The sequence below is a fragment of the Somniosus microcephalus genome, chromosome 6 (genome assembly GCF_052327205.1).
Source record: "Somniosus microcephalus isolate GS21.2 chromosome 6, FLI_Smic_1.0, whole genome shotgun sequence".
In the NCBI taxonomy this organism is placed as follows: domain Eukaryota; kingdom Metazoa; phylum Chordata; class Chondrichthyes; order Squaliformes; family Somniosidae; genus Somniosus; species Somniosus microcephalus.
In genome coordinates, this window is record NC_140992.1 from 81,489,560 (window position 1) to 81,514,668 (window position 25,109).

The 25,109-nt window shown below is 50.9% G+C and overlaps 1 protein-coding gene across 3 annotated transcripts in view; it reads right to left on the minus strand.

The window, feature by feature from the left end:
* The window catches only part of mlf1 (myeloid leukemia factor 1), a 116,060-nt gene that overhangs the window by 40,561 nt on the left and 50,390 nt on the right, over positions 1-25,109 (minus strand). For all 3 annotated transcript variants that reach the window (XM_085990434.1, XM_085990435.1, XM_085990436.1), the window contains 3 exons: positions 22,996-23,082; positions 22,627-22,755; positions 6,153-6,312 (listed from right to left, as the gene is read on the minus strand). In XM_085990434.1, coding sequence (XP_085846560.1) covers positions 6,153-6,312; positions 22,627-22,755; positions 22,996-23,082 — 376 coding nt within the window. The remainder of the gene's footprint in view (positions 1-6,152; positions 6,313-22,626; positions 22,756-22,995; positions 23,083-25,109) is intronic.

Consider the following 25,109-nt stretch of genomic DNA (forward strand, 5'->3'; position numbering starts at 1 on the left):
GTCAGAGAGGGTCTGCCCCACAGGCATATCTATCATTTTCCACCAGCAGTGGCGAGATGCTGGGAAGGGGATGAAGTGGGATACCAGCCGGAAGGTGTGCGCGGTCCCATACTCCCCGATCCCAGTCAATGCCACGGAGCTTGTGACCCGCCCCCGAAAGCCCCTGCCCACGACGCAGGTGGCGAGGTTACCCAGGGAAGGATGCCCCACCACCACCAGGGGACCAGGGAATGGGCTGGTACTAGTGCCTACCGATCAGGTGCTGTACCAGGGGGTACACTACGCGGTAGCCTCCGTGATTTTAAATCTCACCGAGGTACATTTACGGAGTGGTGCCCCAAAGAAACAGAGCAGCTATACCAGGCCCTATTAAAGGAGATGTTCAGGAAATTTTATGAGTTCGATTTCGCCAATATCGACAAAACCAAACTGTACACCACACACCGTGAGTTTTTGGGTAATGCAGGGAGACAAAGAAGGGGAGTATGGAATGATGCTTTTACTGCGTTTAATACTGGGTCCTCTGTCATCAACAGTCTGGATGACAGAGCTGCAGATCCAGATAAACGGTTTAAAAACGCAGCTAAGGAAGATATTAATGGATGAGAACAGAGTAGTGGGCTCGGAGTTGCATGAGGGCCAGGCCATGACGGTCCATTTAAAGGAGATTATAGCGGAGTTGGAGAAGCACGCAAAGACCGTAAATGCCCTCATAAGGGAGGACAGAAATGCTTCTGACCGGGCTGCGCAGAATGAGGTGTGCGTGCTGTATGGGGCATGGTTGCTGGGCGAGGGCCGCAGTAATCTGGAGGATTTAAAACAGGGTTTAGTCCCCTCCTGGATCAGCAACAAACACCTCGCAGCCCTCCATCCGTTCGAGAATGCATTAAGCCCGTGCCAACTCCGGCTAGCTTCCGAGGCCTACCCAGTCCCAGTGGATTGTGGACGGTCTAACCACACCATCATGGGAATAGCAGTTAGAATGCCGGTCATGGGTAGGACAGCCCAACCCACACCGGTATACAGGGTTGAGAACATTGGAGTCATTCAAGGGGGTGCACACATTCGTTTCACAGCGGTCCCACCTTACGTCATAAAGTGGGAGCACGCTATGACAGGTACTGACCTCTCGGGGTGCCGGAGCCAGGGAGCACACATACTCCTGTGTCCCCAGCACTTGAACGCCTATTCAAAATCACAGTGCGGGCTCAGAGCTGCTGGCACGAAGCCTATAAATTGTACCATGGAGGCAATGGCACAAGGCCATGTTCCCCCGCAGGTAGCATATATAGGAGGTGGGACATACTGTGTCACCACGAGAGCGCCCCAATACCAGCATGGACAGCATAGCTGGTGTCCGGTTAGTGACAGCAGTTTCTGCTTTAAACCCGAGGCAGACGTTCAAGTGGCCCAGGAACGAATTGTCCCCATTCCTGAAACCTCCACTGTTCACCTCACTGTAAAAGAGAATTTTACCAATTTGCAAAAGTACGTAGCGCATTTCGGCTACGAAATTCCCTCTCTCCCAGAACACCTTACCAAAATACTCAAAGCAGTTGTAGTTTCACAGAAACATTTTTACACTCTGGAGCAGAAAACAGTAGAAATAGGGGCTAAGATATTAGACTTGTGATCCCACCCTGGCAGGACATTTTCAATAATATAGAGGTCCCTTCGTGGATCAGACTGGCTTCCCACATTCTCGTGGTGTGCCAGTTGGGGATAGTATTGTATCTAGTCTGCACTCAATGTAAGGGAAAGGGTCAGATACTAGAATTCCGAAACCAGAGGACCTGGAAGGAACATTATGTTAAGATGGAGGGAGATACACGTGTTTGAATTTGCTGTTTGTATCGTTGATTAAAGATCGTGTTTTAAAAAAAAAATGTTCTTTTATTGTTTTTAATAAAGATGTTCGAACGTGTTTGTAATAAAGATAATGTGTACCAAGTGGTGCAGGGGTGTCGGACCCCCTCCGTGCTTGGATGTGTGTAAACGACTGTAATATTATTCTATGTATGCTTATGTACACTACATTTTTACAGAATGGGAAATGCATGTGTCGTGGGTATCTTAGATAATTACAGGGGAAAGTTGACTATGGACGGTCGGAAATTTTGCTCACCTCATCAGGATGATACTTAAAGCAAATTTAGTATCAACAGGGGGGAGTGTAAGTTGCAGGGTTCTCAAAATTCCTGCACTCCCCAAGTTATGGATCAAGAGACCCTGTTTTTGGACAAGTTATTAAAAGCAGGGTACCCAAAATGGCTTCTGTAAACCTTGTGACCAAAACTGACAGGATTTTCAAAGCAAGGCTCTGCAGGCAAGCAGGCCCGGAAACGAAACTTAAAATGCAGGAATCTGTGAGAACAGGACTCTCTGGAGCCAGCCAGACAAAGTAAACACAGAATACGCATTCATTCGACTTGAATCTAATCAAGCTAGAATTGGCCTATAATCGTGGCCATTAGGTTTCTGCATGTTTAATCGGTAACAGCTCACAGCAGCCATCAAGTTAGGATGGGGACAATTAAGTCTTATCCATGACAAACAACCAGGACATCGGGGCCATTAGACCCGGAGCCAACCACTCCAAAAGTCGTTAAAATAAATGGTTGTAATCATTTAAAACAAGCCCGCCAAAAGTTAAACAATGGACTGACCTGATTTGGCGTGCAGATAAGGAGTTGAAGAACGGGTATAATTGTAGGCCCATCAATGGTAATCGCTCACTTAGCTCATAGCTCTCTTGCTTTGGCTCTCATCGTTTGGCTTTTGGCCTGCTGCCGCTCGTGCTCGCGCCCTGGCCTCGTGGCGGGCTCTCTTCTCGCTCCCCGCGCCGCTCAACAACCAAGGACGCCCATTACACCGGGGCCAAATGCGGGAGGAGAACGAGACCAGAGTTCAAAAGCCACACAGGACACAAAAGGGGCAGATGAAACGAGACGAAGAAGAAGGTAAACCGATAAGAGCAGAGAAGGGCAGCGAAAGACGCATTGGTAAAAACCCAAACGCCAAGTTATAAGCTGGCGTTTGGTGAAGAAATTGGCAGTGCATGTATGGACAGTGAGAATAAGTTGGCGTTTGAACACTGCGAATAAGCAGGCGTTAAATGCAGGTGGCAGCGCCCGTGACAAACATACTGGCGTTCAAAGGATGGGTAGTAAAATCTTCTAAGCGGTAAAGACCACCAACCGACTCTGACCGTAACATTACCGCCGACGACCGCCTGAGGGAGAAGAAGAAGAAAACCCATCGCGACGAGACGACGACGGTAGCTGAGGAAAAAGGAGGGTGCTTTGCAGCAACAACTTCAGCGCCGCGCCCCAAGACCACGTGGCGACGGGTACCCCAAAGGACAGGGAGGACAGACCTCAAAATATCACAACCGTTAAAGCAACACGTTTTGGACTGGTGAGCATGAATTCCTGGCCCCTCATAGCTTAACCTAGTTAGGTATAGGGGTGGGATTAACGATAAGGGGATTGTTTAATGTAGTTGTTTTCCCTCGATGTGCCGTGTGTTCCCCATTCCCATATATGTGTAATTGTTTTATGCCTGTATTCATACCAGTAATTCTCATAAGATTGTGTTTTAATCTGCTTTAATAAAATCTTGGTTTTCTTACACCAAACCACTTGTCTACTCGATTTTCTGTATCGCCGCCTGTACCTAAGTCTGGTGTCTAGAACCCATGGGTGTGGGAGCGATTCAAACCGCTCAAGGAACAGTCAGAGGCGAAGCTGACTGGGCGCACACGCCACCCCGTACAATACTTCAGGTGGGCGTTCACTATGCATTGTGCTCCAAGTGTGCATGCGCTGCGGATGCCATTTTGCAACTCTAAGGACACTTGTGGCGCCCAAAAAACGTTGCGCTACCAAGCCAAATTTCTCAGCCATATTGTTTTCCAGAGATATCTTAGGAAGTTAGAAACCAGTGCTGCCAGATATAGGACATCCTATAATGCTGTCAGGCTGATGCCCGCATCTCCTTCTTCCCTGTTGACAGACATTAGGTCGATATTATCCCTCCCATGATGAGCAGGAGAGGGTGGGGTCAAAAACTAAAAATCATATAATGTCTCCCCAACCTGCCACGTACACATCTGTTGCCATTTTTATGGCGGCAAGTTGCGTGGCGTATCTGTGTCCTGCTCTGAAGAGGCGGGACAGCTCATTGTAATATTTATAATAGTACTGCTCTTCAGCCAAATTCTTCTGCCAATCGTGGCCTCTTCTTGCTGCCAAAAGCGGCTGACCCCTCCCACCCTCCAACCTCCTTTCTTTGCCTCATCCCCTCCCGATTTCTGTGCTCCGACTCCCAACCCCCACCAAGCCCCAATAAAAGCGTGTCTTTGATTTTATTGGCAACCAGCTAATCCCCACTCCGAAATCAAGCCACAATAATTTAAATAATTTTGAGGCCCACATATTTAGAAACATAAAAGAACACTAGAAAACGTTTGATTGATAGTAGGGGCAGGGATTAAAAATACATTTTCAGCTACTTATGAGGTAGTTAAATAGCGATGGTTGCCAGGGACAACTTGGAGCTCAAGCTGGGCTTAAGCAGGAATGTACAGATCTACACAGGTGGGACCCAAGTGGCTGGACATCCTCCTGTTCCTGCTGGAGGGGATGACAACAGCAGCAGCTTGGACAGCAGTCACAAACCATACAGCTCTCACTGCAGCAGTTGGTAGTGGGGCCCACTCACGACTAGGATGGTTTCAATGCGCACAGAGCAAGATAATAACTAACATCTGTGATCGTCTTGGGCACAGTTAGATCTAGGTCCTAGATTCTAGAACAAACATTGGACATTTCTATTGCCGAAAGGTATTATTTTTTTACTAATAAAGCCCATTTTATTGTGCCATAACCATCTTCCCATAGATTGAGTCTTGTACACCTGGCTTTCCCACCTGGCAGCCAGCCAGCCTGTTAATTTGGCCAGCTGCCAGGCAGGAAATGGAATTAAAAAATGATAATGAGGTCTTGCCATTAAATTCGGTAGGACCTCTGCGTACCCCGGATTTCCCCCCCACAACCGAGCTCCCCCACTCCCTCCCCACAAATGTCAGGGTCCATGAATCCATCAATGAGTCAAACCCCACATTCCATCCCCCAGTTCTGGCAAGCCATAAGTTCCCTCTCCACAAAGAGGCCAGACAAAAGCATCCCCTTCATTCTGCCAAACCCCAGGAATGTTGTCAAATTTCAGGCCATGCATCCTAGTCCTACCATCCAGTGTTATCGAAGTGTAGGATTGCCCCCAGTGTAGCTAAACCACATGCTCCCTATCCATTACTTCTAAACATCAGACATCTAACTCCAGCTGGTGCATCTTGAATACCACCTTGCAGTATACTGTCAACTTTAAAACTGGTCATGTATAAAAAATAAATACATATTAGGCAAAGAAATAAGGGCACTCATTTATAATCCTAAAAGCACTAGCAAAATTCCCAGAATACCATTTAATACAAATACCATGTTGCACATAATATTAGTGTCCTAATGTTATACATTATATGACATTAATACAACTAATATTATAAAAGCTCAGGGTGAGTAATGTCACAGGAGGTCTGCTGGTAAAATTAAAAATTTGGCACCTAGTTTGTGACCAATTAGCAAGTTATAGGACTCAGTATACAGAAAATTTGTCTTCTGCAGGACAAACTGGTCATTGAACAGGGTTCCAAAAAGCAGCAGACTCCTGCCGTAACTTCGTCGGGAGTCTTCCAGAATGGCCACAAACTCAGCCAGGACACTGATAAACCAGTTTTTTAAGGTTTTGAAGCAGTCCTCTTTGCACCCCAAACTACTGGCCCTGTAAACCTTGGTAGGGTTAGCAGCAAGAGTCCCACGATGGGAGCATGATCCCAGCGTTAATTGCCAGGATTGCTCTCCATGGAGTTTTAAGCGTCTAATCTTAAATGTGATGTTAACATCCTGACACAATAAGGCAATCCAAAAGCACATTAAATGAAAAATGAAAAGGATATATTTATAGACCATAGGCCCTGAGAGACTGGCTTCTGCAAATAAGCTGAGTATACAAAGAATAAATGAAGAATTTATTCCTGTGCCTGTATCTTCATATTATTTAGTGGCAATCTTTTGAAATGGACTTAAACTCACCTTCGTTTAGGTTGATAAATTCTTGATCGATTTCTTCATCACCTGTTTTCTGGTTTCTGGATTTCTGAATGACATGAGCGCGGTCTTTAATGTGATGACCAATTGATATCTTTTCAAGTCCACTTTCAGAGTCTTTTAGTGCCCGCCTCATCTCTCTGATCTGTAAAATTCCTAAATTGTTAATTAGTCCAATGATACCGACAAAACAACTCAACATTTTACCCCACAAAATATCACCCACTGGTTTTCCCAAAAAGAATGGATTGCTTTAACAGGTAATGAGCAGTAAAGACATATCTTTGTACTGTAAACTGTAAATAAGCAAGTCACTGATATATACAATCATAATATTGACAAGGTATAAACATTGGGACCCCTGGCTGTGCAGTGTACACTGCTGAAGTTGTTATGCAAAAATGTACAGTATCATCTACAACATTTTAAATAGAATGCTTTGATGTGTAACCCAAGTAATCCAGAGGCCTGGACTAATGATCCGGAGACATGACTTCAAATCCCACCACGGTAGCTAGAGAATTTAAATTCAGCAAATTAAATAAATCTGGAATAAAAAGCAAGTATCAGTACTGGTGACCATGAAACTACTGGATTGTCGTAAAAACCCATCTGTCCTTTAGGGAAATAAATCTGTCATCCTTACCTGGCTGGCCTATATGGGACTCCGACCCACAGCAATGTGGTTGACTCTTAACTCCCCTCTGAACTGGCCTAGCAAGCCACTCAGTTGTATCAAACAGCTACAAGAAACAATAACAAAAATAAAACCAGACGGATCACCCGGCATCGGCACCGGATTCAGACACGACAAAGGCACACCCAGCCCAGTCGACTTGTGCCAAAATTGGGAAACCTGTCCCACAGACTCGTCAAGCAACAGCATGACATAGTCATACTCACAGAATCATACCTTTTAGCCGACGTCCCAGGCTCATCCATCACCATCTCTGGTTATGTTTTGTGCCACCGACAGGGCAAACCTACTAGAGGTGGCGGTACAGAGTTAGGAGAGAGTGGCCCTGGGAGTCTTCAACATTGACTCTGGACCCCGTGAAGTCTCCTGGCTTCAGGTCAAACATGGGCAAGGAAACCTCCTGCTGATTACCACCTACCGCCGTCCCTCAGCTGATGAATCAGTACTCCTCCATGTTGAACACCAATTGGAAGAAGCACTAAGGGTAGCAAGGGCACAGAATGTATGCTGGATGGGGGACGTCAACGTCCATCACCAAGGATGGCTCGATAGCACCAATACTGACTGAGCTGGCCAAGTTCCGATGGACATAGCTGCCAGACCAAGGCTGTGGAAGGTGGTGAGAGAACCAACATAAGGGAAAAAGCTACTTGAACTTGTCCTCACCAATCTAACTGTCACAGATGCATCTGTCCATGACAGTATTGCTAGGAGTGACCACTGCACAGCCCTTGTGGAGACAAAGTCCCGTCTTCACACTGAGGACACTCTCCATTGTGTTATGTGGCACTACCACCGTATTAAACAGGATAGATTCAGAACAAATCTAACAGCTCAAAACTGGGCATTCATGAGGTGCTGTGGGCCATCAGCAGCAGCAGAATTGTATTACACCACAATCTGTAACCTTATGGCCCGGCATATTCCTCACTCTACCATTACCATCAAGTCAGGGGACCAACCCTGGTACAATGAGGAGTGTAGAAGAGCATGCCAGGAGCAGCACCAGGCATACCTAAAAATGAGGTGCCAACCTGGTGAAGCTACAACAAAGGATCACATTCATGCTAAACAGTGGAAGCAGCATGATATAGACAGAGCTAAGTGATCCCACAACCAACAGATCAGATCAAAGCTCTGCAGTCCTGCCACATCCAGTTGTGAATGGTGGTGGACAATAAAACAACTAACGGGAGGAGGAGGCTCCATGAACATCCTTCTGAAAATAATGGCAGGACCGGTTTAAAATTTTTTCAACAGGTCTACCGCCCGACAGCCAGCCTGATTCACAGGCTCGCTGCCTGTTGGGCTGCAAAGCAACCGCAAAGTGGATATCAGGTATTTCAGACATCATCGTGGGTGGTGGATGGGGGCGGGTGGCGGTCGGACATCGTGGAAGGATGAATCAAACATCGCGGGGGGGGCGGGGGGAAGTCGATTAAGCTTGGTGGGTTGGGGGATGTTCTGCTGCTCCTCCTGGCCCACAAGCAGTGCAATAAAGGCGCTTATCTCATGGACCCAACCCTTCTTGCCTCCTTTCAACTGCCAGGATTCCTGAGGCCCCGGAATCCCAGCCTCCATGGATTAAAAATAAAACTTCAGTTAAAATGGAGGCACACAGCCTTCTTAAAAGATTTGAGTGACCGACCCACCTCCTGAGAGCAGATTGGTTGCCTGCCCCGCCACCCCCCCCAACCCTCCTCTGTTAAAATCGGAAGTGGGTGGGTGGGTTCACGTTTCATGTTTTATAAATATTTAATCCCCACCCGTCTGGTTGGGGGGGGGGGGGCGGTTACAATTACCCCCAATATGCTGGAAGAGGAGAATGGGGCAATTTGATTAGTTGCTGGCTAAGTTGGCGACATGTCCCTTGATCTGCAAGCCTGCTGATGTTCAAGCTGGAACAGAGAGGTACACTTGGGCCATTAAGGAGAAACAGGAGCCTGGGGTGGCAGAGCAAGACAAGGAGGAGGAAAGTGGGAAGGCAAGGGAATTTGGGAAGGGGGAAATAGCAATTTTGTGCATGTGGATGGAACAGAAGTTATCAAATTAAGAACCCAGTAGAATATAATGTAAAAGATTGGGGTAGGGAAAGAGTAGTAAATTTCAAGTTATAGGGAAATTTAAAGAGAAAACCAAGCAGCAAGGAGGTACACTTCATGACCATTGTCAGACCTGCTTCCAGCTTTACCCCACTGCAGTTTATGATCCTTTTCAGTTGTGATGCAAATGGGCATAGCCCAACCTGTGCCACCCATGGGTTGTGGGCAGGTTGAGGAAGTAGCTGTGACAGAGCGCTTTGATATCAAAATTGCGTAATTTGGTCCCTATTTCAATATATTAATGAGGCCCCCGCAGGAGTGCTGGATGCCAACGTCAAGGTCTGCCCGTACCTCGGAACAGGCAGACCTCAGATGGTAAGTCAGCGATTTCTTATTTTCCCAATGCTGCTGCCACATTTGCGCCTAAAACCAGATGGTACGGAGATGAAAATTGGCCACCAAATGTTGCTCAACCATTTTTATGTTCTATGTCTTCCTGGAGTCTTCAAGTTGCTTCGTGTGGGGGGAGTACAGTGGGATATCAACCAAGAACAAAAGTCCAGTAATTATTTAAAACAGGATTATGTTCAACCATGAGGGGCATCACAATCAAGCCTGATCCACACACCTTTGGTTCACATCCATGCACTTTCTAGCAATGGTCAATGGGTATAAATCAGAGATGCTGTGGCCAATTGTAGCACCCCAAATGCTTCTCAAGTTAGGATCAACTTCATATAGACCAGTGATTGAACCTAGGAACTTCTGCTCTCCATGATACAGTGTTAAACTGGGTGATGCCATTGGAAGAGCGGAAAGTAACCAAGTTTGAGTATATTATTTTGACTCTTATTGGGTCTTCTGAATATGGATTATATTTCTGTTGTAGAGCTTGAAAGAACTTTTATTTTTAAAGGAGGTTCAATTTTGTTACAATTTTGCTACTGACAATACTATCTGAATCTAGTTGAACAGTTATTGGAAAAATTCAAACTAACATGACTCACTGAAAGTTTTTTTTTTAGGGAATAAAGAGCTTTTCATGATTTTCCAGCTATTCAATATATAAAATGGGGAACTCTATAAACTAAATATAATCAGAGAAGGAACTGCACTTTTAACATCAGACCACATAAACTCCGAGCTAAATATACTTTGAAAATGCCACCTGGTTTTCATGTCTCAGTGAAATAGAGACAAGAAAGGGAAGCAATTATATGTATTTTCTCTGGTTGAAGCTCTAAAAATGATTAGCTTTTGTTTCAATAACTCAGTACTGCACTTGGCTCTGGCAACATGAACAGTCCAACGAGTTGGCCCAGATTTTGCGGTCAGCAGCGAAGGAACGGCGCTCGGCGTTCACACCACTGTCAGCTGCCCACCGAGTTTTTACGGGCTTTTGAGTGGAGACTTGCTGTCAACAGGCATCTAATCCAGTGTGGCGCCCTCTACTGGGGATCTGTGGCATGTGTGAGCAGGCCAAGCAACAGCGTGGCTCTTCAACCAATCAGATTGAAGAATCCTCACTGAGACATGCAGACCCTGATATTAACAGGAAGGCACGCTGGGAGCAGGGGGTGGGTCCAATATCGCGTGGGAACCCCGGATATATGTTCAGCACCTCTACCTCTGCTCAAGCCACAGGGGTTGCACCACGTATGTGTAGTAGAAAAAGGAAGTGAAAGGGTTTGTAGTTGCACAAGGGTAAGAAAATGTTGTGCTGGTAAGTTTCTGTTGTTTAGTTCGGTCACATAAATATTATTTTGCACCACTTTCCTGTCTTGTCCATTCTTGGGTACTGGGTGGCAAGTGGCTTTTTAACTTGTTGAATGATGAATGGGAAGGCATGAATTGATGGTGACCAATGGGGGGGGGGGGGGGGGGGCAGGGGGGAATGTTCAAAGGGTGATTGGTTGTTTGCAGTGTCAGTGTGCTTGTGACATGGGTCCACTGGTGCAACCTAAGTGAACCTTGCATTAATAAGGGCACCCCTGGCAGCAATATAAGCAGCTGGGGTTGCCTTGCCCTCATCACCTTCCTCCTGCTCATCTTCTTCCATCTCCCTCTCCGAATCACCTGAGGAGGATCTGAGCTGTTTGCCTTGTTCCTCCTGCAGGTCCAAACCTCGCTGCTGCGCAATGTTGTGCAGAGCGCAGCACACCACGAACATTCTGGATATCCTGCTGGTGCGTACTGAAGGTCGCCTCCAGATCTGTCTAGGCACCTTAAGCACATCTTCAGCATGCCGATGGCTTGACCACATCTGGTGGTCATATGGCATTCATTGTTGCGCTGTTGCGTTTATTGTTCGGGTTTTTGACGGGTGTCATCAGACAAGTATGAAGTCGGTATCCCCCGGCATACCTAGCAGCCACCCTTTAAGTCTGCTTACAGGTCTGAAAACTTCAGGGAGCTTGGACAGCCACAGGACAAAGCATCATGGCAGCTCCCAGGAATCTGGCGCACAACTGCAGAAATATCATTTTGTCGTTGCACACCAACTGTACGTTGATGGAATGGAAGCACTTGTGGTTGACGAATACTCCTAGGTGATCTAGGGGAGCCCCTATTGCGACGTGTGTGCAAACGATGATGTCCTGCACCTGTAGGAAGCTAGACAGAGCCGCAAACTCGAGCATCCACTCATTCTGACTGGCGTCATCGGAAGCGCATGTTGACATAGTTGTCGGCCCTCGCAAACAAGTCATCAGTCACTATGCAGTTATGCATTTGTGGGTCACCAACTGGGAGATCCTGGATATGTCGCCGGCAGGAAGGATCCTAAGGCAAAAAAGTTGAGGGCAGTGGTGACTTTGACAGCCACCGATTCTGCAAGGCCACCACCTGACACAAAAACCTGAGCTTCCTCAGACACTGCTGTTCAGGTATGTGAATGAAACTCAGCCTCACCTGCAGAATCTGTTTCGCGGGTAGTGCCTCCTGCGAGCTGCACCCACCCTCTCAGCAGCTCCCCTCTCTGCTGTCCAGCTACTGGTCTCTGAACAGGAGGCTGGTCCTGGTGGTGGTCATGTTGGTCCTCATCCGAGGTCCAATCTAAGGCAGACATAGTGCCACCCATCCTGATATGATTGAGAAAACTTCCAAATTGTAGAAAGTAACCTACCAGCAAAACCCTTTCCCACGAGCAAGTAAGAAAGCAACTGTGAGTGCTGAATATTTATTGCAGTATTTCCTTGAGTTTGATTCAGCAACCCCCATTGCCGGTGTTCTCACCTTGCCTTCATTGGCGACTTTCAGGAAGCCTGGGAAACCCATGGACCAGTCGTTAAACTTTAAAGTGTGTATAAATATCACTCTAATTGAGCAATTAACGTATGTTAATTGGCAACCCGCCTCTCCCGAGGGGTTTGCGCGCACACAGCCTAATGAACTGGAGTGAAATGCAGAAGTCGGTGGGTTGGAGCCAGCTTCCCGACATGCTATCATTTTCCTTGGATTTAACCCCCCACCTGTGCCCAAACCCCCTTGGAGAGTCTAAACCAGCAATGATAAATTAAGATTTAAATCATGTACAGAAAGTGAAATAAAGATTGGGAAAGAAAGATGGGATTAAGAGAGGGATAAGAGAGACTAAAAAAAAAATTATTTTTAAAAATCTCCAACACTAATTAATTATGAAGGAACGTTAGTTTTCAGTGCCAGAGAGGTTGTTTGGCAGTAATTATAACTGATCACGCCGTTCAACATTCATTTACACCTGAATGCACCAGCCCTAACTTTTTCTGCCGTGTTTAATGGATAACTGGTGGGTAAGTACCATAACTTCACACCCTTACATTGATTTCAATGCCGAGTCTCTCTGCGAGGTACTGTTATAGGGCAGCCTGTGGAGCAGCAGGGTAACTTGGACCGCAACTTCTGGATTCCTGTGTACTATAGGCCCCCAAACAGTCAGGGGGAGATAGAGGAACAGATATGTAGGCAAATCTCAGAGAAGTGCGAAAATAATAGGGTAATAATAGTGGGGGATTTCAACTTCCCCAATATAAATTGGGACAGTCAGAGTGTGAAAGGCTTAGAGGGTGCAGAATTCTTAAAGTGCATCCAGGAGAGCTTTTTGAGCCAACATGTAGAAAGTCCTACAAGAGAGGGGGCGGTACTGGACCTAATTCTGGGGAATGTAGCCGGGCAAGTGGTGGAAGTGTCAGTAGGAGAGCATTTTGGCGACAGTGACCATAATTCGGTGAGATTTAAGGTGGTCATGGAAAAAGACAAAGACGGCCCGGAAATAAGGGTTCTAAATTGGGGGAAGGCCGATTTTAATATGATAAGGCAGGATCTGGCCAAAGTGGACTGGGAGCAGCTGCTTATAGGAAAATCCACATCAAAACAGTGGGAGACTTTCAGAAGGGAAATAGAGAGAGTACAACGCCAACATGTTCCTGTAAAGGTCAAGGGTGGGACCAACAAGCAAAGGGAACCTTTGATGACAAGGGATATACAAAAATGCATTAGAAATAAGAGGGGGGCTTTTGGCAGTTACAAAAGACTAAAGACAGAAGAAGCCCTAGAGGAGTATAAAAAGTGCAGGGGCATACTTAAAAAAGAAATTAGGAGGGCGAGGAGGGGCCATGAAATAACACTGGCGAGCAAAATAAAGGAAAATCCTAAGATGTTTTATAAGTATATTAAGGGCAAGAGGATAACCAGGGAAAGGGTAGGGCCCATTAGGGAGACCAAAGTGGCAATCTGTGTGTAGAGCCAGAGGATGTAGGCGGGGTTTTAAATGAATTTTTTGCATCTGTGTTCACTATGGAGAAAGACGATGCAGACATAGAAATCGGGCAAGGGGACTGTGACATACTTGAACATATTAGCATCGAGAGGGAGGAGGTGCTAGCGGTTTTAGCGGGCCAAAAAGTGGATAAATCCCCAGGCCCGGACGAGATGTATCCAGGCTGCTGTGGGAGGCAAGGGAGGAGATTGCAGGGCTCTGACACAAATTTTCAGAACCTCTCTGGCCACAGGGGATGTACCAGAGGACTGGAGAACAGCTAACGTAGTACCATTATTCAAGAAGGGTAGCAGGGATAAACCAGGGAATTACAGGCCAGTGAGTCCAACATCTGTGGTGGGGAAATTATTGGAAAAAATTCTGAGGGACAAAATTAATCTCCACTTGGAGAGGCAAGGATTAATCGGGGATAGTCAGCATGGCTTTGTCAAGGGTAAATCATGTCTAACAAATCTGATCGAATTTTTCGAGGGGGTGACTAGTGGGGTGGATGAGGGAAATGCTGTGGATGTGGTGTACATGGACTTCAGTAAAGCTTTTGACAAAGTCCCGCATAGGAGACTGGTCAAGAAGGTAAGAGCCCATGGGATCCAGGGTGCCTTGGCGCGTTGGATCCTAAACTGGCTGAGTGGCAGGAGGCAGAGGGTGATGGTCAAAGGTTGCTTTTGTGACTGGAAGCCTGTGTCCAGTGGGGTACCTCAGGGATCGGTGCTGGGTCCCTTATTGTTTGTGATCTACATAAATGATTTGGATGAAAATGTAAAAGGTATGATCAGTAAGTTCGCAGATGACACGAAAATTGGTGGGGTGGTAAATTGCGAGGAGGAAAGCCTCCGGCTACAGGACGATATAAACGGGTTGGTCAGATGGGCGGAAAAGTGGCAAATGGAATTTAACCCTGAAAAGTGCGAGGTGATGCATTTTGGATGGACAAATAAGGCAAGGGAATACACAATGAGTGGTAGGACCCTAGGAAGTACAGAGGGTCAGAGGGACCTTGGTGTACATGTACATAGATCCCTGAAGGCAGCGGAGCAGGTAGATAAGGTGGTTAAAAAGGCATATGGGATACTTGCCTTCATTAGCCGAGGCATAGAATATAAGAGCAGGGAGGTTATGATGGAGCTGTACAAAACGCTGGTGAGGCCACAGCTGGAGTACTGTGTGCAGTTCTGGTCGCCTCACTATAGGAAGGATGTGATTGCTTTGGAGAGGGTGCAGAGAAGATTCACCAGGATGTTACCTGGGATGGAGCGCCTCAGCTATGAAGAGAGGCTGGACAGGCTGGAGTTGTTTTCCTTGGAGCAGAGAAGGCTGAGGGGGGACCTGATTGAGGTGTACAAAATAATGAGGGGCATAGATAGGGTAGATAAAGAGGAACTTTTCCCCTTAGTGGGGGGGTCAATAACAAGGGGGCATAGATTCAGGGTAAGGGGCAGGAGATTTAGAGGGGATTTGAGGAGGAACTTTTTCACCCAGAGGGTGGTTGGAATGTGGAACTCAATGCCTGAAAGGGTGGTGGAGGCAGGAACCCTCACAACATTCAAGAAGCATTTGGATGAGCACTTGAAATGCCATTGCATACAAGGCTATGGACCAAATGCTGGAAAATGGGATTAGACTGGACAGGGATGGATGGGCGGCGCAGACACGATGGGACGAAGGGCCTCTTTCTGTGCTGTAAAACTCTATGACTCTATGACTCTATAACTGTGCATATGCGTACTCGGATGTTGCTGTCCGATTTAATCCAAAATAATGGTGAGCGCTGTTATTCTCAACGCAAAATCCGGGCCGTTGTTTTTAATCTGTCTTGCAGTTCAAGCTGAATTTTCCACACAATGATGCCATCAGAAATTGCACTCTACCAGCCAATCACATAATTTTGAGAAAGTGATTTTCTTCTTTTTTCAAGTTATTTTTTATGTTGAAGGCAACAGTACAGTTTTGTGTAAACTAGAATGAAATGCAGACATAAATCAGTGTATTAATTTGTTGCTAGATTTATAATTAAACTAGCTGAAGTGCCCGGCGGTGCCGAGGGTCTTTTGAGGGCATGTTGTTGGTGGAAGAGAGAGAGAGCGACGGGGGGGGAAGAGAGAGCGCGACGGGGGGGGAAGAGAGAGAGCGACGGGGGGGGAAGAGAGAGAGCGACGGGGGGGGGAAGAGAGAGAGCGACGGGGGGGGAAGAGAGAGAGCGACGGGGGGGGAAGAGAGAGAGCGACCGGGGGGGGATGAGAGAGAGCGACGGGGGGGGAAGAGAGAGAGCGACGGGGGGGAAGAGAGAGAGCGACGGGGGGGAAGAGAGAGAGCGACGGGGGGAAGAGAGAGAGCGACGGGGGGGGAAGAGAGAGAGCGACGGAGGGGAAGAGAGAGCGACGGAGGGGAAGAGAGAGAGCGACGGGGGGGGAGAGAGCGACGGGGGGAAGACAGAGAGCGACGGGGGGGGAAGAGAGAGCGCGACGGGGGGGAAGAGAGAGAGCGACGGGGGGGAAGAGAGAGAGCGACGGGGGGGGAAGAGAGAGAGCGACGGGGGGGGAAGAGAGAGAGCGACGGGGGGGAAGAGAGAGAGCGACGGGGGGGAAGAGAGAGAGCGACGGGGGGGAAGAGAGAGAGCGACGGGGGGGAAGAGAGAGAGCGACGGGGGGAAGAGAGAGAGCGACGGGGGGGAAGAGAGAGAGCGACGGGGGGGGAAGAGAGAGAGCGACGGGGGGGGAAGAGAGAGAGCGACGGGGGGGGAAGAGAGAGAGCGACGGGGGGGGAAGAGAGAGAGCGACGGGGGGGAAGAGAGAGAGCGACGGGGGGGAAGAGAGAGAGCGACGGGGGGGAAGAGAGAGAGCGACGGGGGGGAAGAGAGAGAGCGACGGGGGGGGGGGAAGAGAGAGAGCGACGGGGGGGGAAGAGAGAGAGCGACGGGGGGGGAAGAGAGAGAGCGACGGGGGGGGAAGAGAGAGAGCGACGGGGGGGAAGAGAGAGAGCGACGGGGGGGAAGAGAGAGAGCGACGGGGGGGAAGAGAGAGAGCGACGGGGGGGAAGAGAGAGAGCGACGGGGGGGAAGAGAGAGAGCGACGGGGGGGAAGAGAGAGAGCGACGGGGGGGAAGAGAGAGAGCGACGGGGGGGAAGAGAGAGAGCGACGGGGGGGAAGAGAGAGAGCGACGGGGGGGAAGAGAGAGAGCGGCGGGGGGGAAGAGAGAGAGCGACGGGGGGGAAGAGAGAGAGCGACGGGGGGGAAGAGAGAGAGCGACGGGGGGGAAGAGAGAGAGCGACGGGGGGGAAGAGAGAGAGCGACGGGGGGGAAGAGAGAGAGCGACGGGGGGGAAGAGAGAGAGCGACGGGGGGGAAGAGAGAGAGCGACGGGGGGGAAGAGAGAGAGCGACGGGGGGAAGAGAGAGAGCGACGGGGGGAAGAGAGAGAGCGACGGGGGGAAGAGAGAGAGCGACGGGGGGGAAGAGAGAGAGCGACGGGGGGGAAGAGAGAGAGCGACGGGGGGGAAGAGAGAGAGCGACGGGGGGGAAGAGAGAGAGCGACGGGGGGGAAGAGAGAGAGCGACGGGGGGGAAGAGAGAGAGCGACGGGGGGGAAGAGAGAGAGCGACGGGGGGGAAGAGAGAGAGCGACGGGGGGGAAGAGAGAGAGCGACGGGGGGGAAGAGAGAGAGCGACGGGGGGGAAGAGCGAGAGCGACGGGGGGAAGAGCGAGAGCGACGGGGGGAAGAGAGAGAGCGACGGGGGGAAGAGAGAGAGCGACGGGGGGAAGAGAGAGAGCGACGGGGGGAAGAGAGAGAGCGACGGGGGGAAGAGAGAGAGCGACGGGGGGGAAGAGAGCGACGGGGGGAAGAGAGAGAGCGACGGGGGGGAAGAGAGAGCGCGACGGGGGGGAAGAGAGAGCGCGACGGGGGGGAAGAGAGAGCGCGACGGGGGGGAAGAGAGCGCGCGACGGGGGGGAAGAGAGAGCGCGACGGGGGGGAAGAGAGAGCGCGACGGGGGGAAGAGAGAGCGCGACGGGGGGGAAGAGAGAGCGCGACGGGGGGGAAGAGAGAGCGCGACGGGGGGGAAGAGAGAGCGCGACGGGGGGAAGAGAGAGCGCGACGGGGGGGAAGAGAGAGCGCGACGGGGGGGAAGAGAGAGCGCGACGGGGGGGAAGAGAGAGCGCGACGGGGGGGAAGAGAGAGCGCGACGGGGGGGAAGAGAGAGCGCGACGGGGGGGAAGAGAGAGCGCGACGGGGGGGAAGAGAGCGCGCGACGGGGGGGAAGAGAGAGCGCGACGGGGGGGGGAAGAGAGAGCGCGACGGGGGGGAAGAGAGAGAGCGACGGGGGGGAAGAGAGAGAGCGACGGGGGGGAAGAGAGAGAGCGACGGGGGGGAAGAGAGAGAGCGACGGGGGGGAAGAGAGAGAGCGACGGGGGGGAAGAGAGAGAGCGACGGGGGGAAGAGAGAGAGCGACGGGGGGAAGAGAGAGAGCGACGGGGGGGAAGAGAGAGAGCGACGGGGGGGAAGAGAGAGAGCGACGGGGGGGAAGAGAGAGAGCGACGGGGGGGAAGAGAGAGAGCGACGGGGGGGAAGAGAGAGAGCGACGGGGGGGAAGAGAGAGAGCGACGGGGGGGAAGAGAGAGAGCGACGGGGGGGAAGAGAGAGAGCGACGGGGGGGAAGAGAGAGAGCGACGGGGGGGAAGAGAGAGAGCGACGGGGGGGGAAGAGAGAGAGCGACGGGGGGGAAGAGAGAGAGCGACGGGGGGGAAGAGAGAGAGCGACGGGGGGAAGAGAGAGAGCGGGGGGGGAAGAGAGAGAGCGACGGGGGGAAGAGAGAGAGCGACGGGGGGAAGAGAGAGAGCGACGGGGGGAAGAGAGAGAGCGACGGGGGGGAAGAGAGAGAGCGACGGGGGGGAAGAGAGAGAGCGACGGGGGGGGAAGAGAGAGAGCGACGGGGGGGAAGAGAGAGAGCGACGGGGGGGAAGAGAGAGAGCGACGGGGGGGGAAGAGAGAGAGCGACGGGGGGGAAGAGAGAGAGCGACGGGGGGGAAGAGAGAGAGCGACGGGGGGGAAGAGAGAGAGCGACGGGGGAAGAGAGAGAGCGACGGGGGGGAAGAGAGAGAGCGACGGGGGGGAAGAGAGAGAGCGACGGGGGGGGAAGAGAGAGAGCGACGGGGGGAAGAGCGAGAGCGACGGGGGGAAGAGAGAGAGCGACGGGGGGAAGAGAGAGAGCGACGGGGGGAAGAGAGAGAGCGACGGGGGGAAGAGAGAGAGCGACGGGGGGAAGAGAGAGAGCGACGGGGGGAAGAGAGAGAGCGACGGGGGGAAGAGAGAGAGCGACGGGGGGGAAGAGAGCGACGGGGGGAAGAGAGAGAGCGACGGGGGGAAGAGAGAGCGCGACGGGGGGGAAGAGAGGCGCGCGACGGGGGGGGAAGAGAGCGCGACGGGGGGAAGAGAGAGCGCGACGGGGGGAAGAGAGAGCGCGACGGGGGGGAAGAGAGAGCGCGACGGGGGGGAAGAGAGAGCGCGACGGGGGGGAAGAGAGAGCGCGACGGGGGGGAAGAGAGAGCGCGACGGGGGGGAAGAGAGAGCGCGACGGGGGGAAGAGAGAGCGCGACGGGGGGGAAGAGAGAGCGCGACGGGGGGGAAGAGAGAGCGCGACGGGGGGGGGGAAGAGAGAGCGCGACGGGGGGGAAGAGAGAGCGCGACGGGGGGAAGAGAGAGCGCGACGGGGGGGAAGAGAGAGCGCGACGGGGGGGAAGAGAGAGCGCGACGGGGGGGAAGAGAGAGCGCGACGGGGGGGAAGAGAGAGAGCGACGGGGGGGAAGAGAGAGAGCGACGGGGGGGAAGAGAGAGAGCGACGGGGGGAAGAGAGAGAGCGACGGGGAGGAAGAGAGAGAGCGACGGGGGGGAAGAGAGAGAGCGACGGGGGGGAAGAGAGAGAGCGACGGGGGGAAGAGAGAGAGCGACGGGGGAAGAGAGAGAGCGACGGGGGGGAAGAGAGAGAGCGACGGGGGGAAGAGAGAGAGCGACGGGGGGGAAGAGAGAGAGCGACGGGGGGGAAGAGAGAGAGCGACGGGGGGGGAAGAGAGAGAGCGACGGGGGGGAAGAGAGAGAGCGACGGGGGGGAAGAGAGAGACCGACGGGGGGGGAAGAGAGAGAGCGACGGGGGGGGGGGGGGAGAGAGAGAGCGACGGGGGGGGGGAGAGAGAGAGCGACGGGGGGGGAAGAGAGAGAGCGACGGGGGGGGGGGAAGAGAGAGAGCGACGAGGGGGGGAAGAGAGAGAGCGACGGGGGGGGGGGAAGAGAGAGAGCGACGGGGGGGGGAAGAGAGAGAGCGACGGGGGGGGGGGAAGAGAGAGAGCGACGGGGGGGGAAGAGAGAGAGCGATGGGGGGGGGAAGAGAGAGAGCGATGGGGGGGGGGAAGAGAGAGAGCGACGGGGGGGGAAGAGAGAGAGCGACGGGGGGAAGAGAGAGAGCGACGGGGGGAAGAGAGCGACGGGGGGAAGAGAGAGAGCGACGGGGGGGAAGAGAGAGAGCGACGGGGGGGAAGAGAGAGAGCGACGGGGGGAAGAGAGAGAGCGACGGGGGGAAGAGAGAGAGCGACGGCGGGGAAGAGAGAGAGCGACGGGGGGGGAAGAGAGAGAGCGACGGGGGGGAAGAGAGAGAGCGACGGGGGGAAGAGAGAGAGCGACGGGGGGGAAGAGAGAGAGCGACGGGGGGGAAGAGAGAGAGCGACGGGGGGGGGAAGAGAGAGAGCGACGGGGGGGGGGAAGAGAGAGAGCGACGGGGGGGGGAAGAGAGAGAGCGACGGGGGGGGGAAGAGAGAGAGCGACGGGGGGGGGAAGAGAGAGAGCGACGGGGGGGGGGAAGAGAGAGAGCGACGGGGGGGGGGAAGAGAGAGAGCGACGGGGGGGGAAAGAGAGAGACGGGGGGAGAAGAGAGAGAGAGAGAGAGAGAGAGGGAAGGAGAGAGAGAGAGGGGAAGGAGAGAGAGAGAGGGAAGGAGAGAGAGAGAGGGAAGGAGAGAGAGAGAGGGGGAAGGAGAGAGAGGGGGAAGGAGAGAGAGGGGGAAGGAGAGAGAGGGGGAAGGAGAGAGAGAGGGAAGGAGAGAGAGAGGGAAGGAGAGAGAGAGGGAAGGAGAGAGAGGGAAAGCAAAGGAGGGAGAGAGGGAATGAGAGTGAGAGAGAGGGAGACAGAGGGAGGGAGACAGAGAGGGGAGGAGAGAAAGGGGAAAGAGGTGGGGGAGCAAGGGGTGGGTGGGTGGGGGAGAAGGGTGGGGGTGGGTGGTGGGGTGAAGGGTGGGGTGGGGTGGAGAGAAGGGTGGGGCGGAGAGAAGGGTGGGGTGGGTGGGGGGGGGAGAAGGGTGGGGTGGGGTGGGAGAAAGGGGTGGGTGGGGTGGGGTGGGAGAAAGGGGTGGGTGGGGGGGGAAGTGGGTGTGGGGGGGAAGGGGGTGTGGGGGAGGGAAGGCGGGGAATGGGTGTGTGTGGGGAAGGGGAGGGGGTGTGGGGGGGGGGAAGGGGGGGTGTGTGGGGAAGGGTGGAAAGGGAGAGGGGAAGGGGGGGTTGGGGGGGGGAAGGGGGTGTGGGGGACGGAGGGGGGAAGAGAAGGGGAAAGGGAGGGGGGGAAGGGAGTGGGGGGAAGGGGAATTTTGAACATTTTTTGGTACTGTCGGCACAATTTTTGTCCGACCGTCGGCACAATTTTTGTCGGAGCAAAAAGTTAATACGCCTCCAAGAGTCCCCTAATGATGAGCTTTCTTTTGATATAACATATGCGTAGGTACGCTCTATAACTTTTGATTGTATAGCCGGCCAGAGAGACAGACAGAGAGAGAGACAGACAGAGAGAGAGGCAGAGAGAGAGAGAGACAGAGAGAGAGAGAGAGAGACAGAGAGAGACAGAGAGAGAGGCAGAGAGAGAGGCAGAGAGAGAGACAGAGAGAGAGAGAGAGAGAGACAGAGAGAGAGACAGACAGAGAGACATATCCTTTTTTATATATAGATGTATATGAAAAGCCTATTTCCTCTGGTTGGAGATTTTGTAACAAGGACTCATCAATCTCAATGGTTACTGAGATAATGAGGAGAGAATTTCCAAGAAATTACTTTGCACAGACAATTGTTGGTGCATGAAAGGGAATAGTTTAGGCAGAGACCATTAAATCTTTTAGAGGAGAAGTGGATAAATATTTGAAGCAGGTGAAGATGGAGGGCTATGGAGAGAATGACTGACACCACTGAACGCAAGTGGCTACCTGCAGCTGTCCAAATTTGAAATACCCTATGTAAACTCCTACGTGTCTAAAATGTAGCTGTTTGCATCCTAAGCCCCGCTGACCGACCATCACCATCCTCATCCTCACTGACCAACATTTCTCCTATTCTGAGCATGTTAAATTTAAACTAATCCTTGTCTTCCATATCCATTCTTGCCCCACCCTACCTCTGGAATCTCCTCCAACCTTATATCCATGCTGTGCCCTTTGGTCCTGTCACCCTAGCCTTTTTGCATTCCCTTCCTGTCTTTGTCCCACCATTAGTGAATAGCCTTCAGCCTTGGCCCTACCCTCTGGAACTCCTTATTTAAACTCTTTCACTTCTCTACTTCTCTTTCCCCCTTTAAAGTCTTACCATCTTTTCCACCAAGCTTCCAATCAAACTCCAATCTCTCCCTCCAGGGCTTGGCATCTGTCCCCCTATCTGTTTCCATTTGTGAAGCGCCTTGAGATATTTTTATGTTGAAGATGCTATATAAAATGAAAGTTGTTGTTGAACACCCAAGGGTGGTGGCTATTCCTCTCCCAAGGGGGTTGTCCTGGACAAACTTACAACATATAGATCATGGCTGCCCGAAGTCACATGACATCCCAAAATCTTGGAGTCCACTCTTACAATCTGGACATGTGAAACTATAAAATACTGATGTTCATGTATATGCTTATTTTGACAGAATACTTTAGGCCTATTGAAGAATTCTCCAATTCAGAATACTTACTCCACCAGGAACATTGTGTACGTGACTGGAAGCCTGGAATACTTTGGGAGGCTCATTTCCCACTTTTGCATAGCTCATTACACTGGAGGTGTTCAAAGAGTGAACATTGGGATCGGAAGGTGCACATCCCTACAGAAAGAAAAATGCACACCGTTTAACTGTAGTTCTGCAAAGCTAAAAAATTCCCCCCAGGACCTTGCACATGAGAAAATTCTGGAAGCTTAAACTGCAAGTTAAATCTGAATCACAACTGTGCGTAGCCTTGAATTATCTTATAGCCTACTTTAACATTTGGTTTTGCAATATGAAAAACACTTATAATAGTGGAAATTAAGAGATTGTGTTTGGCTGTGCCCACTTTGCACTTACACGGTTGCTTTGCATGTCAAACATTCCTTTTCTCATTTGTTCCATCATGCTGTTCATCTTACTGAATGGATCCGTCGAGCAAGAACCCTATCATTGTACAACAAAAGCAAGTGAGAAAGCAAACATAGAAAATGGCTCTTTTTAAAAACATACAGGGAACGCTAACAGTAAATTATGAATAGCATACAGTGAGTTCTATTTTACATTAGATATTAAAAACAGTGAGTGGCTACAACATTCCAATGGCATAGCACCTGCAGGGCGATGTGAGGATCATGTTATGTGACTCATTATGTACCTTATGTGACAGCCCCAGTGCCCCAGCCAAATGCTGCAACCTCTTCATCTGCCCACTTAACTGTTTGGTGCTCATTTTCCCCGCATTGCTGAGGAGACTCAGCTCCCAAACCCACACTTTCCAGTACTGTGGCATCAGTCTCTCTCCAACTCCCTCATTTTATGCTGTTGCAAATGTAGCCATGCAGAATTACCCAAAGTGCCATTTGTGCAAGTTGATCACTTGCTACTGTTGACATTTTATTTCCAGGCAGTTCAAGGGAAAACACCATACTGCGCTTCCCCACCAACGCTGCTGACAGCAGGGAAGTTACTGCTTGCCTTTTAAGTATCCACTTCTGCTTTTCACAGCCCTGTGCCATTCAGAATGTTCACTACAAGCTCGACGCCTAAACTGCTCGGGCCTTGTACAGATAACTGTAGTTGTAGTAAAGACAGCTGCTTTACAGGAGCTGTAGTAAAGACAGCTGCTTGACGGCAGTCGTATAAATAGGAAGCCATCTTGGCCATGCGGCAGTACTGCACGAGCTGGCACTGACTCAAGACCTAATAAAGAGTACTCAACGATATCTACTCGTAAGCCTCTTAATACTAAGATATAAGATAACATTACATGGTACCAGGATTTATAGAACGCACGATACGGGCATACCACAACAATGGAAGGGATAAAACCACCGACTAGCCTGCAACTTGAAGGAAATCTGGACAAAAATTGGCGCGAATTCAAACAACGCTTTCTTCTCTATCTCACAGCGATCGACGCCACGACTAGCTCTGGAACACGTAAGGTAGCTTTGTTGCTAACAGTGGCTGGCTCGCAGGTAATCGAGCTGTATAATACATTTACGTTTGCAGCTGAAGGAGACAAAAATGATCTGGACAAGGTGATAGATTTGTTCGATAAATACTGCATACCTAAAAAGAATGAAATGTTCGAGAGATTTGTTTTTTGCTCCCGCGTGCAAAAGCAAGGAGAATTCTTTGATGTTTTTCTGACGGACTTGAAAACAAAAGCACAAACATGTAACTTTGGAGACTTGAAGGAATCGATGATATGCGATCAGGTCGTTTTCGGAATACTTGACAAGAAGGTGAGGGAGAGAATGCTAAGGGACAATGACTTAACTTTGGATGCTGCAGTAAAAATATGTCATGCTAGTGAACTCTCAGCCATGCACACGCAAACATTCGATGGGAGAACTACAGCAATGGGCGTGAGAGCGCTGGGACTGGACAACCTACCAGTGGATGTAGTACACAGAAGGGACACAAGAGGGCGCACAGAGTTCAGGACTATGACGCCATACGATTGCAGATGGTGTGGCAATAGACACGTGGCAAGACAATGTCCGGCTTATGGGAAGAACTGCGCAAAATGTAATGGCAGGAATCACTTTGCTAAAATGTGCTTTTGGGAAGAGAAAACCGAAGGTAAAAAGACAGTGCATGCTATTGAGACTGAAGACACGGAATCGGAGACTTTGTCTGTTGGAATGGTGCAAAATGACTTAAAACAGGGTAAAGATATGGAAAAGGAAGTACATTCCGTAGGACTAAAGACTGAAGTTTGGATAGCCCCCTTGCTGGTAAATGGCACCATTGTTCCCTTCAAGCTAGATACAGGTGCTAAGGCAAACCTCATAAGCTGGAGTGATGCACGGAATCTCAAAGTGAGACCAAAAATACTGAACAAGACAGTGGCTTTGAAGGCGTACAATGGACAAAGTATTGAAACAAAAGGAACGTGTAGGCTGAATGTTAAGGTAAAAAATAGCATTCACCCATTGACGTTTGTTATAGTGCCTGAAGGACAT